General features: G+C 45.2%; 1 protein-coding gene across 21 annotated transcripts in view; it reads left to right on the top strand.

Moving 5' to 3' along the window:
• Nucleotides 1–19,405, top strand: part of OBSL1 (obscurin like cytoskeletal adaptor 1) — a 67,011-nt gene that overhangs the window by 24,621 nt on the left and 22,985 nt on the right. For 11 of the 21 annotated variants that reach the window (XR_015946158.1, XR_004693288.3, XR_015946165.1 and 8 more), the window contains 6 exons: nt 267–539; nt 5,088–5,360; nt 6,254–6,526; nt 6,777–7,052; nt 9,193–9,468; nt 17,422–17,697. Coding sequence is in view for 2 of the 21 variants with exons in the window: in XM_035126611.3 (XP_034982502.3) it covers nt 267–539; nt 5,088–5,360; nt 6,254–6,526; nt 6,777–7,052; nt 9,193–9,468; nt 17,422–17,697 (1,647 nt within the window). In the remaining 19 variants the exon portion in view is untranslated. The remainder of the gene's footprint in view (nt 1–266; nt 540–5,087; nt 5,361–6,253; nt 6,527–6,776; nt 7,053–9,192; nt 9,469–17,421; nt 17,698–19,405) is intronic. The other 10 variants (XR_015946180.1, XR_015946183.1, XR_015946174.1 and 7 more) reach the window with 2 other exon arrangements.

Below are 19,405 nucleotides of genomic sequence, written 5' to 3'. Positions count from 1 at the left end.
TTACTATTGTATAATTATAAGATTATTGTCTAGTCTTAGAAAGTTGCATACCATATCTATGAGGGTGTGTTGCTGTGACACATAACTGTGAAGGGACCTTGCACTTCTGATTTTGCTATTACACTACTGCTCTCAACAGTCTCCAAATCTGCTTCTAATTCCTGAAACTTATTGCGCTCTCTCTCTCTCTCTCTCTCTCTCTCTCTCTCTCTCTCTCTCTCTCTCTCTCTCTCTCTCACACACACACACACACACACACCCTGTAGAGCCACCTGTGCAGATTCTGCACTCCAACGCAGACGCGTCCCATTCTTACCAGGCCTCCGAACGTGTGGTGCTGTCCTGTGTGCTGTCCTGCTCCAGTGCTGCTGTCCGCTGGTACAAGGATGGGGAGGAAGTGGAAGAGGGAGAGCGCTTGCTGCTGGAGAACGAAGGGCCCGTCCGACGCCTTGTCCTTGCCTCAGCCCAGGTGCAAGATTCAGGCGAGTTTGTGTGCGACACTGGGACTGACTCTGCCTTCTTTGTGGTTACAGTTGCAGGTTAGTAAATGTACAGTGGCGCCTTCCTTAGGACTATTCCCCTAACCACTCTAATACATGCCATATACTGTATTTCCTCAGAGTCCCACTTTGAAGCCCATTGCTAAGCTTCTGTCAGAGTAGACAATACTGAGCATGTCAGCATGCCATCAGGTGAAATATTTCACTTTGCACACCAGCTTGAATTCACTGTTGGAGCTAATTCCTGCAGGCTGGCATTCGGCACTGAATTTAAATTCATCATCAGCAAATGTACGGTAAGCTCCAGTTGCAGCAGGGACTGACTCTGCTTGAGAATTTAGAAGGCACCGAAAGGAAGCCCCACTTGCAGTGGAACAACTGGGAGCCTTAAAGCCAGCTTAGTAACCTCAGTTTTACCCACGGATGTCAGCTGTAAGAGGGAGGGTGTGGCAGGGGGAAAATAAGGACTTCTGCCAGGCCTAATTTGGCTCAGCAATATCAAAAGCAACACGATGGCCAGAAACAATTACAGTATAGGAAACTTTATGGAATAATGCAAAACATCAAAACTATCAAACTGAAGTCTCTGAAAGTCCTTGAATAAGTCACGGTGCCAGACTTTACCCGGTGGAGATCAAGCTTGTAAAGCTTTGTATAATCGGCAAATGTCCAATTGTGATGTCCAACTCTGAACTCTGCTAAACAGTGTTTCCGGATAGCAACTATTGTTTCGTTCAGTTCTTCATCAGCCAATTAGTTCAACAACACTCATAAGTAGAAAGATGTGTAATTTCTTCATTAACCAATCTTTTTTCGAATTGATATAATATACATTAGAATGAAAAATACTCTGGAACACTGCTCATGCGATTATTGGACATTTGTCGATTATACAAAGCTTTACAAGCTTGATCTTCAGCTTGATAATTTTGATGTTTTCATTATTCCATAACGTTTCCTATACTGTACTTGTTTCTGGCTATCGTGTTGGTTTCGATATTGCTGAGTCATATTTTGCAACACAGGCCTAATTTGGCTGGCAGGCTGAAGGTTCCCCAAGCTGAGCTAGACCAACAAGTTGCGTGACCTGGTATAAGATAGCTTCATATGTTCCACGGTCATGGGCACCTGAGCTCAAATTCCAGGGATCAGATTTGCATTTAGCTTCTATAATCTGTATTGCACTTCACTGTGGAGCCATATGGCAGAGATAATGCCAGTTTGAGTTTTTCCTGTGCTACGTCTTGAAAAAAACTCTAAGGAAGTTGCCGTATATTGAGCCAGACAACCTGTCCATCTAGCTCAGTGTTGCCAACACTGACTGGCAGCAGCTGTTCAGGGTTTGACACAGTTTTTTTCCTCAAGCCCTACCTGGACACACTGGTGATTGAACCTAGGATGTGAAACGTATGCTCTACCACAGAGCTATATAGGTTCAGTGCACCAGTGGGTGCTTTTGAAAGTGGAAGTTAATAGGCCTGGATTCAGATTTCTATTACCGGTAATTGATTTACGTATTGGAAAGGGTGGGGAGGAGACACAAGTCAACTCTAGTCCCCCCCCCCCATTGGCCACCCCTGAGCCTTAGAGGCAGGTAGAGATATTTAAATGATATTTACTAAGAAGTTTAAATGAAAGTACAATACGTAATTGAATATATATTGAAAGAGGAATAGATGTTCATGAGAAAATGAAATTAAGAAACACTGAAAATAGTGAAAAGCAATACAGTTTGTATATATTGTCTTTCCTACCATATCTGAGTGGGCTCAGAGAGAGTTATAAGATACCTAGAGAACTGAACAGAAATGTCTCTCCTAGATCCCAATCCAACCCTTGGTTTTGCTGCATAACACGGATCCTGCGCCATGCTGCACATTTGCATCATATGTGAGTGTCTGGCTTTAGTTAGGAGGGGCTGTGCCAGCCATAGCTTTTCCCAATGCCAAACCATGGTGCTGAGCCCTATGAGCGCTACTGCAGCTTCTGTGCTCAAGCTAGGCCCTTCCCAATTCTAGAGCCAGGGGCTGCAGTAGCTGTGGAGATCCTGTCATGGCTTTGTGGGCCAAAGGTATGTGTCTGTGGGTTTGCTTCTCCCGCTTAAGCCCTGGATCTTTGTGGAGGTGTGTCTTGGCCTTAGGGCAGGGCAGGGCAAGCTTTTTCCAGCCTAAGGGCCACACTCATTTCTAAGCAACCTACAGGGGGCCACATGCCAGTGGTGGGCAGAAGGAAAAGTGGGCAGAGCAGTGAATGCAAAATTCACCTTTGTGCAGTAGGCTGGTTTCTGCACACACTCAAAGAACCCTCTTTGTCCTCCATCCAGAGAAGCAAGAGTCATTATTAGAATTCTCAAGGTTGCAGTCCCAGCCAGGCATAAACACTTGAGAAGGATGCAGAACAGGCCAGGGCCAGTGAACGGTGTAGTGGCCTGGGAAGAGGCTGTGTAGCTGGGGACAACCCCAAGAGGCACATAGAGAGACTAGAGAGTGACATTTGGCTCTTGGGCTTGAGGTGGGGAACCTCACCCCTGGCGTAGAGGATGGCTGCAGCAAACCACTCTCCAGCTTCAACTGCATCATGACCCAGTGGGTGGAGTTTTCTCACTATCTTAAAAAGACCATTTTTTTCTCCCCACGCTCCTGCAGTCTTGTGTGAGAGAACCAAGTTCTCATTGCAGCTTTGGGGATCCAGTGGGGATCCATGCAACTAAAAGTGCTGTTGTCTGGCACAAAGCTGGAGGTGAGATGGGAAGGGAGCATGTGGCAGGCCAGCCTTTATCTTCCCTTTTCACCCTAAATCCTGGCTCCAGAGGCTGAGGGCTTGTAGCTCTACACTGCTCTCCCTTATCAATGTTTGCTGGCATCATGAAAGCAACATGGCCTTCACCCCCTTGTGATTTCTGCTGGTTTGGGTAGAGGCAGGGTTCCCCCCCCACACACCTCAACAAACCAAGATTTTGCTCCATCCCTCCTGACTATCACAGATGCTCACACTCCTATCCTCTTCCTCTGCTGATTTTTGCTGCCCAGCAAACCTGCCCACTAGCTGCCTACTAGAGCAGTGGTTTTCACACTTGAAAATTTTGCCCGTCTGTATTCAAGATACTGGGCCAGATTCAAGATACTGGGCCAGATACTGTGTTAGCAGAAGCCAATGGAAGGGCTCCTATTAGTGCAATAGGATTTTCCTCCATCAACCCCTCCACCGTGCTCCCCCACTCCTTCCCCATGTGTTCCCTCCCTCCCCAGATCCACCCAGCAGGGTCAGAAGATCCCCTGGAATAGCATGAGAGGGGAAGAGAGGGGAGATAGTTTCACCCGACAGGCAGAAATGCTTCCACTGACTGTAGTGTTTACCCAACAACTTTATGGACCCCTGTGGGAATCCATCCTCCTCCAAATCTGTTGGATGAGGCTAGCCTTGCACTGGAAACATTAACAGGGCTACAGTGGCCTGCTGATTGATGATGTCCTTCTCTCTCCCACCCACCTAATGCTCTCTGCAATTTTTCACAGTTTCCAACATTATTATATACGCACATACACCCACATATATTTTATATAATGAATATATGCAGTAAACTACCAATAGCTATAATAAACTATAAAAGCAAAATCTAAAATAATGATCAAAGCAAATTCTTTCCCAATGGGCGATCAAGTCAGAGAAGAGAATTACAGCTCACCTAAAAGTTACTATCGCTGGTTGTAAATTGAATTACCTTCTGCATACCCCTCTGAATATCAATTCTTCATTCAATACCAATTCAATTACATATTGTGCTTTCATTTTAACTTCTCAGTAAAGTTAATTTAAACTTCTTTGGTTGTCTGTCAGATTCATGGGCACTCCAATAAGCCCCTCATCAGGGAACTGGAGTTCAGCTCTGGATCTTTTCCAAGGCACAATTCAGAGAAAAGTCTTGGTTCAACATTACAAATTGCTGTAACTTGAGACACATCCCACTCAACTACACCTCTGGTATAAGTTGAGCCTGTTGAAACAGGGGAAGAGAAAAAGACAAGAGTAACATACAGAGTTCACTTCCTGCTCCCTGTTTGAAAGCCACTATTTGAGAAGCAGAACTAGAACTATGATGGGGGAAGTTGCTTGCTCACACATGAGTCCAGAGTAATATCCTGTTTGTCTGCCATTGGTTGCAATACAAGTGATTATACTCAGTTGAAAACGGGAAGTGCCAATTAAAGTGCCAGGGGGCTGGGACCCCTTGGAAGGCTTTCTGTTTCACCTGTGCTCATAACCAGGGCCCTGTTTTGAACTCTAGGAAGCAGGAAAACAACGTGCCTCTGAGCGTGTGCCAAGTGTCTCCCTGCACCCACATCTCTGAGCAATTACCAGGCCCTTTCATTTGGCATTGCAGGTCAGAGGATATGACATTTAGTTATTCTTGAGCCCACCTCTCCTTTCAGAAACTGAGCCCTTTCTATAAATTAAAGGGGCAACTGAGATAGGATATTTTGTTGCATAGCACAGATTGCCTTTAGGTCAATTTGAGATCATGTGTCCTCCTTCATGTGGCCACAGCAGCACAAAGGTGCTCCACCCATTCACAATGTCTCTCTTCAGCTCCCAAGGTGCGCATCGCTCCAGTGTCAGAGGCTCAGTGTCTCCAGACAATCCTGACTGGGATGCCTCTCCTCCTGGAGTGTGAAGTCTCTGCCTCTGATGCTACTGTCCGGTGGTTCAAGGATGGAAATCCTGTGGACCATGACATCTTCAAGGTGCAATCAGAGGGCTGCATTCGGAGGCTGTTGCTTCATTCGGCCTGCCCCTTGGATTCTGGGACGTATACATGTGACACAGCTGATGACACTGTGGACTTCACTGTGATGGTGGATGGTGAGTTGAGTCAAAGAAATGTCAAAGGAGTGCATGAGGCAAGCCCTAAAGCAATAGTCTTCAGCTTTTCCAAACCTGAGTCGCATTTTTAACTCATATGGACCCATTTATCCCTAGCACCATCTAGTTGTATGGTGGTGCAACATACCTTATGTTAGGTCATGACCTTTTTTAGGGTCGCTGAAGATCAAAAATGCTATTAGACCTAAAGTGCTGTTCCTGGCTGAAGAAACTCAGGAGCTGGTGACAACTTCTCAGAACAGCTGCCCAGTCTCTCTCTCTCTCTCTCTCTCTCTCTCTCTCTCTCTCTCTCTCTCTCTCTCTCTCTCTCTCTCTCTTCATTGCCCTTTTAGGACCTGAACCAAGTTTATCTACTTGAGGCCACCCATACCTCTGCCTTTCTTCATGCTCTCATTATTTCATTGCCGTTTTGTGTAATTTATAGGTGCCATATCTAACTGATTGTAAATAACCTCGGCAGCGCCAGTCTCCTCTAAAATGGCAGGCATGCTGCAAGCACCAAGATCTCTGCTTCCCACCTGTACCTCATCCAATAGGTCCCTTTCACTATCTCCTGCACCAGTGGAATGCACAGCACTGAGCCACAACTCAAATGATGCCCTCACTCTCTAGTCTATGCTTTTATGACATTTCTAGGCTATGGTGGTATTATGATGGAGATCCAGTGTGGTGTAATGGCTAAGACCTGGCACAACAAGGTTCAAATCTCCGATCAACCATGATTCTCCCTGGGTGATCTTGGGCCAATCACCATCTCTCAGCCTAACCAACCTCACAAGGTTGATATGAGGATAAGACGGAGGGGAGGGACCACCTTGAAGAAAAGGTGGGATATGAATGCAATAATAAATAAATAAATTTCTCCCCTGCAGAGCTGCCTGTCCGAGTTCTGCACTCCAATGCAGATGCAGCCCATGCCTATCAGGTCTCAGAGCGTGTAGTGCTGGATTGTGAGTTGTCCTGCTCTGATGCCATTGTGTGCTGGTACAAGGACGGAGAGGAGGTGGAAGAAAAGGATGGCCTCCTGTTGGAGAGCGAAGGGCCTCATCGCCGTCTGGTTATTATTGCGGCCCAGGTTCAGGACACAGGGGAGTTTGCATGTGGCACTGGGGGCGACATGGTCTTCTTCAATGTCACTGTCACAGGTAAGCAAGTCTCTAGCGTTCAGTCCCAGTGATCTTGTGCCCAAATTCACCCTTCCTCTTTGACTTAGGTATGGATTTCTGTCTCTTGCTACTAACCAAGATGTTCATTCTTCGCTAATTAAAGGAAGCCAGATTTGAGATTTCTGCTTCCTATCCTTCTGTTCTATCTCAGAACTTCCTGGAACGAAGTGGCTCTAAGTCATCTCACATAGGGGATGAAGCCTCATATATTCCTACATTTGTCTTGCAGAGCCACCCGTGCAGATTTTGCACCCAGTGGAGCGTTCACTAGAGAAGCATATACAGGCATTTGAGTGCTTGGAGCTGAGCTGCGAGGTGTCCATTCCCAATGCCCCTGTGCGCTGGTTCAAGGACGGCCTGGAAGTGGATGAGACAAACAACTTGTTGCTTCAAATGGAAGGTGCTGAGCGTCGCCTAGTTGTCCTGCAGGCAAGTGCTGAAGATGCTGGTGAATACATCTGCGAGACCAAGGATGAGTCTGTCTCCTTTAATGTCAGAGTTTCAGGTGAGCACTCTGATCTTGAACTTGCAGTTCTGAGAAGAAGAAGGAGAAAAGGCACCCAAAGCTCTAACCCAGTTCCAACTTTAAACCAGCTCAGAAACTTAAATTCTAAGAACACCAGTCCCAACACAGCCCAGACTGAGTTCCAACTGGGTAATCTGTAAATGAAGTCTCTCCTGTTCTAGTCCAGGGATGGGGAACCTGTGGCCTCTGATATTGGCCATGCTAGTGGAGTCCCAACAGTACCAGTAGGTGAAGGGTCACTTGTTTTTTGCCGTGGTCTAGTCCCAGCCATAAATCTGGGTTTATATATTAGTGTATAGATGTGGGCACAGAATTATTATTAAAGCACTCACAATGTATATGATACCCATAAAATCTCTGGAAACGGAATTAATGCCAGGGACAAATGGAATAGTACAAGAGACACAGAGGTGCCATTATGCTGTGTCTCTTTATACTCTTTTATTGTAAGGTGATCCAAAGAAAGTGTCATTGTGCTGTGGGTCTTCCACCCCCATCAGACAATGTCTGGCCTTCACACACATGTATGCCCTTTTAAATTTTAGCAGGGGCTCATCCCTCTTCAGTACAGTGCAATTGGAACATATTCTTGGAAGTACCTACACTGATGCCCAAGAATGCTCAGTATAGAATAGATGCTGCAAGTGTGATGCCGACTAAATCTACACGAGCAGATTATTACAGTGTTCTCTAATGAGAACATAAGAGGCCTGTTGGATCAGACCAAAGGCCTTTTTAGTCTGGCATCCTGTCCTCGCAGTGGCCAACCAGATGCCTGTGGGGAGCCCCACAAATCAGGCATGTGTGCAACAGAACTCTCCCTGCTTGGGATTCCCAGTGCTTGGGATTCAGAGACACCCTACCTCTGACACTGGAGGTAGTACACAGCCATCATGATGTGTAGCCTTATCCTAAACCCATCTTAAAGCTGCCCAAGTTGGTGGCCATTACTACATCTTCTGGTAGTGAATTACATAGTTTCATTACATGAAGAAGTATTTACTTTTGTCTGTCCTCCTGAATCTTCCAACGTTCAGCTTCCCTGGATCACCCTAGGTTCTAGTATGATAAGAAGGAGAAAAACTTCTCTCTGTCTGCTTTTTCCACACCATGCATAATTGTATGCACTTCTATCACGTCCCCCTTTCTCACCTTTTTTCTGAACTACAAAGCCCTAAACACTGTACCTTTTACTTTATAAATAAACTTATTGTGCTCTTGCAGGCAAACCTTGAGAGAGCTCAAATAATCAATACAAAGGAGGGATTGTCATTCCGTGCATGCATGTTAGGTGGTCGCCATGAGATCCCATCTCTTAGGGATTGGCCTCCATAGTGCTAGTGGTGGTTTGGGAATCCCCACTGGCCAATATTCACAGGGTCAGTTAAATAATAACTCTTATTTAGACCAACATTTGTTTACAATGCATTGTATGAGCTTTTACTGGCCAAAGCTTTGGCTTTGCGTACTGTGGAAATGCCAGAGCTTTGCTAAATGTGTTTCTAAGGAAGCAGTAAGTAAGTAAGTAAGTAAGTAAGTAAGTAAGTAAGTAAGTAAGTAAGTAAGTAAGTAAATAAATCGGCAATCTACCTAAATAGGGAATCTCTCTTGTTGTTTGGGGATCCAACAATGCTATTTGCATGAGTGCATCCTTCTATGGCTGCACTTCAAACAGCTCTCAAACATTTATTCTGACCAGTATATAAATTTGGCAAGCCTGTAGAAGGAGTTGAATTCTGCACGAGGACTCCAGCTACAAATGTTTGGGCGTACGCTGCTAGCATGGTGTTGCAGCAAAAAGGCCTAATACCACCCCCAGGTGCATTTGTAGGAACTACTGTTAACCGTGCAGACACCCTCCAGCATTGCTTTGAGTTCTAGCAGCCCTTTTAAAAGTATGGCTTTAAAATAATTCCTGGAGAGGGAAGTTGGAGAACTGTTGGAATGTCCTCTGTTTGGGGAAGTCAGGCCAAACTGTATGAGATACTCAGTTACACTTGGGGTTTCCTCAGTGTTTCTCCCACATGCCCCTCCAGTGAAAAATTTGTGGGTGTGGCCCAACAATAGCAGTGTTGCCTGTGGCCGCTTCATATCTGGGCTGCCTGCCCTCTCCTTCCAGAGCCCCCTGTGAAGATCGTGCAGCCCCGCAGGACTCCCTCTGTCCTGAAGGCCTCAACGGGGGAGACAGTGACCCTGACCTGTGTTCTCTCTCATGGGAATGCGCCAGTCCGCTGGGTTAAGGACGGTGTCACGCTTGAGGCTAACAGCGGCCTCATCCTGGAGGAAGAGGGTGCCCGGCGGTGTCTGGTCATCCCTGCAGCTGGCCCAGAGCATTCTGGGAAGTACACCTGCAACGCTGTTGATGATACCATGGCCTTCGCCGTCCAGGTGTCTGGTGAGTGCAGCGCTCAGGGACCCTGGTAGCACCAGGGAAGGGAGTTGAGATAAGAGTGTGGGTGGGTGGTAGCTTGGGCAGGGGGGTGTTGGAATTCCAAGCCAATGTTGGTGGGATGGATTTCATATACTGATCCATTCCAGACCCCAGACACTCTCATTGTGGGCCACATTCCTTGCACTGCCTTCTGTACAGAGCTTGAGCAAAAATGTCCTGGAGCTTATTAATGAGGACTGGCTGTACATGATTCACCAGAGCCGGTGCTCTGGGCATCAGCATGACTTTATCTCCTAAATCCAGACAAGTTCTAATTTGGTAATGAAAGCAGAGGCATAACAGTATTATTTCCCAAAGAACTGAGCCTGCAATCTTGTCTTGTATGACTTTGGTAGCATTCTTTGCCAGTAGACAAATAACAAACACCCCTGACCATCAAAGTCCACGGGAAGTGTTGCTCTAAACATTGGCTTTTTGTGATCTTCTGCCCTGGATTTCTGGTTCCTTGGCTTGCCTAGAAGTGTGCGCTGGCTTTTCTTTGTGTTTTCTGCATTCTTGTACCGCTTGTTGCCGTCGTTCCCTCTACTGTGTTTGCACATCACTCATTGTCCAGAGAGAGCTTGTGCATGTTGCTCTGAGCATGAGTTCATAAGCACTCCATGTACTACAAATGCAGCCCTATCATTAGTGGCAGATTTTGGGTTATTGCTAATCCCAGTTATTTGTTATGTGCAAGATCAAAATGAACAAACCCAAACCTATGCAGCCAGCTATACAGAAAATAATAATACAGTACATTTAAAAAGCCAGGGCAAATAATAAGAAAATCTTAACCTGGAGCCAAAATATAAAATACAATGTTGGAATTTCAAAGCTGGAGCACCACCAGTAAAAAGGCTCCTCTTCTTCATGGGTATGGGTCCTGCCCCCCATTACTATGGGGAGCACCATTTGCATTTCCTACATCTGGCACAAAAGTGACTTGTGCTGCCCTTTTCCTTTCTTTCTCTGAGGCTCCACAGATGGCCACAACCAGAGAAATGCATGTTGTGTGTGGCGAGGTGAGGATTTAGGCTCAGGAGACTTGGGATTTGAAGTTGGCTTCACACTCAAGGCTGAAGACACAAAACCACAAATGCTCACTGCTGTCAGGTTCATGGAGTCCTGTGCACAGAAACAATGTGTTCCATCTCATCCATATGATTTGAAAATACTCTTCCTCAAGCACACAATATTCCCTCTTGCTCCATCATCACCATCAACTTATTTAAAGCATGTGCAGAGCAGTGGTGAGATCACTTTGATGAATGGAAGAAACTTATTTTTACTTGCTATGCTTGCTTGTCAAAATACGGTAAATGCCCTAGAACTCAATTTTTAAAATGGACAACCCATAAAAAATGTAGCTGAACTGAATAAAAATGCTCTCTGGTTCCCTGGAACATTGTAGATATCGTAGGAGGGTTCTAATATGGCCCAGATACCGAGGTTTCTCCTACCCAGTCCAAAGAACTGCTGTGTTGGGGTTGGGAGGGGATTTGAAACTCTGCTTCTTCCTGATACCAGTTCAGATCTATTGCTGTTCCTGAGTGGACCGTTTCTTTTGCTTTAACTGTCTGGTTTTAAGGATTGCCACAGTATTTTACCAACAGAGGTTGTATGCCTATAGTAGTGGAATGGCGACTTCCGGTCCGTCGCGGCGGTGAGAAGGACGCAGGGACTTCGCGCGCCGAGGTCCCTGGCTTCTCGGAGGGGGCGGAAGTCCGCAGAGCGAGCGGACTCCCCGTAAAAGCATCGGATCGAGAGTTCCGATGACTTAGGCGCCCAGCGGCTGCTCCGTTTGGCGGATCCCCCGCCGCCCGAGAGCTCAATAGAGCGATCGTGAGCCGGCGGGGTTGAACCGCGGGAGCCATTTTGGGCCACATCTTACCTCCGGGAAGCGAAGCTCCGAGTCCTGACCCGGCAAGCGGCGGATTCTTCCGATTTGAAACTAAAGATCCCTAAAGAAGTAAGTGGAACTATGATCTGAATCCTAAATTTGCTGATTGGAAAATAGGAGAGACTTTAAAGAAACGGAAGCCGGTCTCTTCCTAATGGGAAACTGGGAGGCGTTTGGAAAAAAAAATCCTAAGCCGAATAACGAAAGAATTTGAAACTGTGGACCCGAGAGGGAAAAAAAGACTTTTTGGAACCATCTCAGCCCCTGAGTCCGGCACCCCTTGAGGTACAGCGGCATTAAGGGGAAGAGTGTTTTGACAGCTGTCAAAAGCTGTCAAACTGTCAAAAGACTGGGTGGATTGATTGCACTGCTGTGAACAGGAAAAACTGTTTGAAAATGTGAAAGAACTATTTAAATTGGAAGTAAGAATGGATTTGGGACTGAGTTAAGAATTAAGAAAAAGAACAGCCAAAATGGAGTCGATCGTCTGAGAAAGGAATTTTCCAGTACCCATTGTTCCCTACCCCCTGTTTATCTGCGGTTACGAGAGGTATGAAAACAAAGCTGTCTCGAGCCTTCCAGGAGACGGTGCTGAGCTACTTGCTGTCATGGGAAGATTTTTACAAGGAACGGCAACATCCCAACCTACCACCAGTTGAGATTGAAGTCCAAGTCCAGGACTTACAGGATAATTTAAATTTGGAGACTGCTGACTCTGAGACTGTATGTGAGGAGAAACAACTGGAAGAGGACTTGGACTATGACAAATTTGTTTGGGATGAAGCAAAATATGACTTCCAAAAGGAAGAAAAACAAGCAGAACAAGAAGATGAGAGACAAAGGGACTTAAAGTCTAATGGAATTGAAGATCCTGGAGGGGTTAAAATGTGGAGTGGGGTTTTTGTGGGATGGGAAGGACAGGGGCAGGGGGGGGCAAAGGCCTGGAGATGGATTTGGGAAAGAATGGGTGTGGGGTAAAAACTTTAGTTAAAAGGTATTGTTTTGGTTTCTGAATGACGGTCTTCGAAATCTTGGCATGACAATGGAAATGCTGAACCAATTGGGGGAAAAAGACTTAGGGAGAGGAGATGGAATGTAAAAAAGAAAGGGAAAAAAAAGTTATGTTTCCTTAAGGGAGTATAAGAATGGTTTGGAAAGAATTTTTAAGTTACTGTAAATTATTGTAGGTTAAGTGAGGTGTTTAGGCAGAAAGCTGCCTACCCCCCTCTCCTTACTCTGAGGCACTCAGTGGCAGGGGGTGCTCAGATGGGTGAGGAGGAAATGGAACCTTGGAAGTGCTGTGCTCTGCAGGCACCTCTTGTGGCAGGAGGGGACCTGTGGGAGGGCAGCATGAAAAAGGAGGAGGATTGAGTTAATATTATAAGATTAAGATTTGAAACTGAGTTGGAAAATTCGCCACAAGTAACCAGAATTTGTTAGGAAAACCATGAGGAAGACTACCGAGGGAGTCGCAATTAAGATGTTAAAATAATAAGAACTGGGAAGTTTGAATTCTTCCCAATTTTCCTTTTGTTCTTTTTTTTGTTTTTTTTCCACTTTTCTTTCTTTCTTTCTTTTTTTTTTCTAGGTTTATTAATATGATTATGAAAGAGTTGGGGGATGCAGATCCCCATAACCCCTTCCTCCCTGTTCTCTCAGTGGCAGGGGGGGGGGATATGGAGGGAGGAGGGAGGGGGGAAGCAGAACTCAATTCACAATTGGACCCCTTTGTTTCCTAAAGCACACGGGTCCTACTGGTGGCAGAAGTGGACCGGTGTGTGGAGGGAAAATGAAGGGACAGTGTTATATTATATGTCTTGTTTGTGTATGTCTTATTTGAAAAATAATAATAAATTTTTTTTAAAAAAAATATAGTAGTGGAATGGCAGGCTGAAACCAACAGGTGAAGTTTTTCTTGTCATGTAGCTGCTGTGGCCATTGAAGGCCCATTGCAAAAGTAGCAATCTACTCTTTACATGCTGTTATCTTTTGGTGTGAGACTTGTTCTCTGATTGTGATGCACTCTCTTAGTTATGTGAAAGGTTAAAACTGCAGGGGAAGAGGTTGCTATGTGCTGTAGATGCATTTCAGCCACAGAGGAGAAGCTGAAGAAGACTTTTAGTCTTGTCCAACCCCTAAGACTTGATTACGGTACTCTGAAATATTATTAGATAGGTAGCAGCTGCTCAGTAGGAGTGTATGATGTTCTTTATGATTTACCAGTGAAGTAGAGGTTCATAATGTGAAGGAGATGAACAGTATTTGTTCTGCACTTCCTTGAGATTGAAAATTGGATCCCATCCCCTTGCTGCTTTGCTTAGAGAAGGGTATTCTTAATAGGACTGTTGCCAGCTTTGTAAAATGAAAACTTTTTATGAGTGCATCTGGCACGATTAAGGTGGGTTAATGCAAGACAATAATGAATAGCATGGATTGAGGGGTCATTTTCTTCTCAGATAGAACCCCCTAGTGGCTTCTTGGTGCCAAAAATGTTTTCCAGCCCGCATCACACCAATAAGCAACAGTAGCTTGCAAACAGGCAGCTCAACAGGAAGTACCTAATTAAATGGTACTTCTGGTCATAGGAGTATAGAGGAACAGTTGCCGGGTTTTTTTGGCACAAGGCTTTCTCTGTTCTCTCCTGCCAATCATGAAGAAAGTGCCTTTCCCTCATTATTGGTTCGTCACAGCCAATTCTCCAAGCTGGGCTTTATAGTTACAGTATTGGGGGTGGCAGGGAAATGCAAATTCCACATAGGAAAACGAAGAATTGAGGACAGCTGCAACACATTTTTTTGACATCCTGATCCTGTATGTTTTGAGCAGAAACCCAGGGGAAATGGGAATGCTTAGCCACAGGAATGTTATCAGCCACCATAGAGGCTGGAGTAATTAACAGCGGTGTTAGCAGAGGGGCCGCCTAAAAGAGGGCAGAGATTTGCATGTGATGATGATGATGATTTTATTTGTATCCTGCCCATCTGACTGGGTTGTCCCAGCCACTCTAGGCAGCTTCCAAGAAATAAAAGCATAATATAACACCAAACATAAAAAAAACTTCCCCTTACAGGGCTGCCTTCAGATGTCTTCTAAAAGTTGTATACTTATTTATCTCCTTGACATCTGATTGGAGGACGTTCCACGGGGTGACTATGAGCCTGCTCAGTCTGTTGTTCAGATGTTCACTGTTGATGGGCAAAGTCAAGACCCCCGCCCGACCCTCCTGCTGCTCTCCCTTCTCAGGGTTCGGTATTTTTAAACATTACTTGGATTGGACAACCCTTCAGACAAAGAACTCCTTCAAAAAGAGGAATGCTGTCTGCAAAACAAGACACATGGCTGTTGTAAGAATTTAAGAGAATTATCTAGATAAAGGGTCCGATTCCGGGTGAAATCCTGAACCCTGGCAGGACGTTACTTGAAACCCCTGTCGGCACAAAAGTAACAGAGACCAGACCAGAGTTCTAATGGAAAGCAAGGCAGCTAGTTAAACCTGATCTTTATTAAAAGCTGTTGCAACCCAGAGACCCAGAGCCATGTGTGCAAGCCCTTATATACGGTAGGTAAAGGTAAAGGGACCCCTGACCATTAGATCCAGTCGTGACCGACTCTGGGGTTGCGGCACTCATCTCGCATTATTGGCCGAGGGAGCCGGCGTACAGCTTCCAGGTCACGTGGCCAGCATGACAAAGCCACTTCTGGCGAACCAGAGCAGCGCACGGAAACGCCATTTACCTTCCCGCTGTAGCGGTACCTATTTATCTACTTGCACTTTGACGTGCTTTCGAACTGCTACCGGTAGGTGGGCAGGAGCTGGGACCGAACCGAACAACGGGAGCTCACCCCGTCACGGGGATTTCAACTGACAACCTTCTGATCGGCAGGCACTAGGCTCTGTGGTTTAACCCACAGCGCCACCCGCATCCCAAGCCCTTATATAGACAATTTAAATTCCCACCCCAGAGTCCAAGACCACCCCCAGAAACATCATAGATACATCACAAAAAGCGGTCTCCAGCAGAAATCTGAGTGCGTTGTTTTGGCAAGTTACCCGATTGCATTATCTGGTTTGGCCACTCTTTTGTTATTATAACTACTTACCGGTAATTCCTGAATCTAGGTCACAGGTCTCAGGCTCACACCCTGTTCATATCTTGAATGTGCCTTTAAGACAGGATTTGTGAGGACAGGATTTTGTGAGGAAAGAGACCAAGGGCAGATTTCCCACTTTGACCTTTCAGAGAAATATTGAGGTCAATTCATTCAGGAGCTAAACTGTGGGGTTTTAAACATGTGGTTTTATATATACAGTTATGAACCTTAAAATTCTTATAACATGGCCATTCCATAAAGTACATTAGCACCCCTAACACTTTAATCAGATGAGAACTGATTAAAAGTGAGCCGGGCTGCAAACACATTACAGTACTGGTTAAAATGCAGCAAGGTCTCCTCCCTGCTGCATTTCAAATCATATTTGCATGTTGTCATACACATCATTACAGCTGGATGTGATTCCAGGTTGCCTGTTGTCTGTCCACGCCAGTGGGCAGAGGGGGGGCACGGAAGTCTTAATATGACTTATGTTTTCAAATTGCATTGAAGCTCATTTGGGGGAAAACACATCAAAACTCAGTATTTCTCAATAAACTGCAGGATAGATGTAGATTGTGGCTAATGTCATGTGTGCACAGCTTCCCAGACCAGTGGTGGGTGTGCCCTGGATTTCAGAGTCAATGGGAGTGTGTACACAGCCCCGTGTGCTGGTGAGAACAAAAGGAGTCTTGAGTGGAGGGAAATGTTTGCTGTGCTTTGTAGTTTTGGCCTCTAGGTGGCACTGCATTTGTGGCAGTGGCATGTAGTCTTGGCAGTGGATTTGTTTTCAGTAGAATCAGCACGTAAGTGATTATCAGACAATTTCTCAGAACTCATATCCAAATGACGGGACGGAGGCCAGGAGACAGGATGTTCTTTGACTTTTTTGGCAGGGGGGAGGGGGAGTAAGTAAAGAATCAAGTAAGCAGCCCCAAAGGAAAACTCTGTCAATTAATAAACTTGAGATGGAGAAAGATTGCATGGCCCACGAGAAGCGTGTTGGTCACACACAGCTAAGGAAAACTTAGCCCTGATGCACATTTGATATGGGAATTTGTCTCACAAGCCAAAAAGATTTTCTTATGAAGGCAAGGAAACAAAAGGAGCAAAATTCCAAGGCAATTGAGCATCTTAAGTGCCTCCCAACACACGCACACGTATGTGATGCTGCTGAAGGTGTATGTGTAGACAATGCTAGGCCTCTTGGATGAGAGATCCCTGGGAGGCTTCTGTAAGAGGAGGATAGGATATGTTTTCACATGTTGCTTCAGTTGGGCATATAAAGCCTACAGTTTCCTGGATGCTCACGTCATTTGCATTGACCAGTGCCTCTCCTCTACTTTTCTTCTGCATGAGCAATGATTGGATATTGCATAGCTAGTTTGAGACAGGCGGCTTAAAGTCCATTTAAACTTGACATGTGAAAATGGCAATGCCCGCCATATCACGTGCACTTAAACTCCTATGCCCAGTTTATTTCAATTGATCTTAATCTCCTTTAACATTGTAAACCTGCCCATTGGCTCAAAATGCCCAAAACAGTATACAGACACATTTTTATAGGGAAAATGAAAGTAATCGTTGTTATATTCTTTGCTGTGCCCAGGACTCTTTGCTCTTTGACACTGTTGTGAGCAAGCCTTCCTAGTGCTTAAATGAATGATATAACATTGGTTAAACCCATGGAATTCAGGTGCCCCAAGTGATACACTTCATTTTATTCCAGTTCTCTTAAACGACACAGCACTTAGGATGCATTTTATGTACAACCAGGAAAAAAATGGTCTCTTGGGTAGGGAGGCTGTTGTTAGGATGAACACAATATGGATTGCAGAATGCTTTGCACAGTAAGAGTGCTATGAAAATGTTTACTGGATTGAGAAGAAGTGGAAAGTTAACAGAACTTTTGTTTATGCTGGCAGACCCCCCAGTGCGGATTGTAGGGCGTGATGAGCTGCAGACTCAGCACCGCTGCCTGACCTCGGAGGACCTGACCCTGTCTGTGACGCTGTCTTGCCCTAAAGGAGAGGTGAAGTGGTACAAGGATGGAGAGAAGCTGCAGGACACAGACCGTGTGTGTCTGGAGCAGGATGGCGCGTGCCATTCACTGGTGATTCTGGGAGCCGAGCGCTGTGATGCAGGGGAGTATCTGTGTGACAGTGGCGATGACAGCCTCATCTTCTACGTCACAGTAGAGGGTAAGGTCTGGGCCTGGAAGGAGAGGGGGGGATTAAAGGCCGCTTTTGAGAACCTTAAAAAAAAAAATCATTTCTTTCAAGGCAAGAATGCAGTCTCACAGCAGAAAGAGCATCATGTACCAGCGTACAGATTGCTTCAATATTATTTCAGTAATCTAAATTCAGTAAGGGAGAAAAAGGTTTCGATGGGAATTTGTCCTCCCACGTACATTTGCAAAAGGTCAACTTATTCACAGTCATTACCTTTTGTTTCGTGTTTCCAGCAACTACAGTTCTGGCTGCTATTGCAATGTTGCCCACAAATTCTCAGTGTCTCTTGAATAGAATCTCGGAGGGATCCTCATAATGTTAGGAAAAGAAAGAGTGGGAAATTCATATCCTGTAATTTATTGCCTCGGCCTCTTTATGCCAATAACATTCAGTTTCTTCTCCTCGCCACCAACATGCATGTAATTAGCTTGCCTTCATAGTTGCATCTCCAACTTCTATCTGAAATGCCACTGATATAACATCTTGTAACATTTATCCTTCAAAGCACATATTAAGTGGGATCTCTGCAACAAATAATCTCCCATCATCCATAGTGATTTTATGAGTTAAAACTTGTTCTTATTGATGTTTACCGTAATAATGAGGGTTGTGGATATTTGGTGCTTTTAAAAAAAACCCAGCAGCCTAACAACAATCAACATTCAGTACCAAAAAAGCTGTATTCTACATGAATTACTTATGAAAACCAAGCAAATGGATATCTATTTGCTTATTTTCAAGAATGCTGGTGGTTTTGGAGAGAACTAGCACCTCATATCTAACTGCTGTTGAGAACATATTTATATATAAAAATATTTAGATACCGCTGTATCATTTTTACGCAATGCAAGTTGATTTGGTGCTGTCCTGCAACAAAACCACTTTCCCCAAAAACTGGACCTTTTGTGGTAAGGAAGGTGATGGGAAAATTCACTGGAAAAGGTCAGATAACAACTGCTTCATGCAGAATCGTATAATCTCCCCAAGAATTAGAATGAATGCTCAATAAACAACCTCCCCACAGACTTGGTGCAAACATGCTCTATAAGCAGGTTGTCTGGAAGTGACCTGGAACAGGTCATAAAGCTACTGGTGGCTGCTAATCCTGATCACTGTGTATTACCTCCAGTATATTTCATACGGTCTGCTTCTGAATGCTAGTTTCTGGGAATCACAAGTGGGAAGAGGGCTATTGCACCTGTGTTTTGCTTGGGCATCTGGCTGGCCATTGTGAGAGCAGAATGCTGCACTAGAGAAGTCTTTGGTGTGACCTAGCAGGACCCCTCTTGTGTTGTTACAGCTGCCACCCAGGAAAGAGACCCAAGGAAATCACTCCATCTTTGGGCAGCATGACAGGCCCCACTGGATAGTGAGAGGACTGCAAGTGGTGGGCAGTGAGAACACCACAGTGTATGAGCTCTAATGTGCTGGTGTTTGATATTTCATAGCAAACTACCTATCAGTCCTTCATGTGTCCTCTGAAATCAGTCTCATGTGAATACACTGAGTTTTTAAGGTTCTGCTCATTTAAAGGACTCTCTAGTTTTCCCCTCCCCCAGACCTGGGCCTGCTTCATGATGGAAGGGAAGTGAGATAGGGTTGAAATTTGCTGCCTCGTCCTTTGTTGGGTCAGAAAAGCACAATGTTCTCCACCATTTTGTGTGGTATTCCTTTGTGC

The sequence above is a fragment of the Zootoca vivipara genome, chromosome 1 (assembly GCF_965207765.1).
Source record: "Zootoca vivipara chromosome 1, rZooViv2.hap1.1, whole genome shotgun sequence".
Taxonomy (NCBI): domain Eukaryota; kingdom Metazoa; phylum Chordata; class Lepidosauria; order Squamata; family Lacertidae; genus Zootoca; species Zootoca vivipara.
The sequence above is the reverse complement of the archived record's forward strand: the minus strand, read 5'-3'. Positions and strand labels throughout refer to the sequence as shown.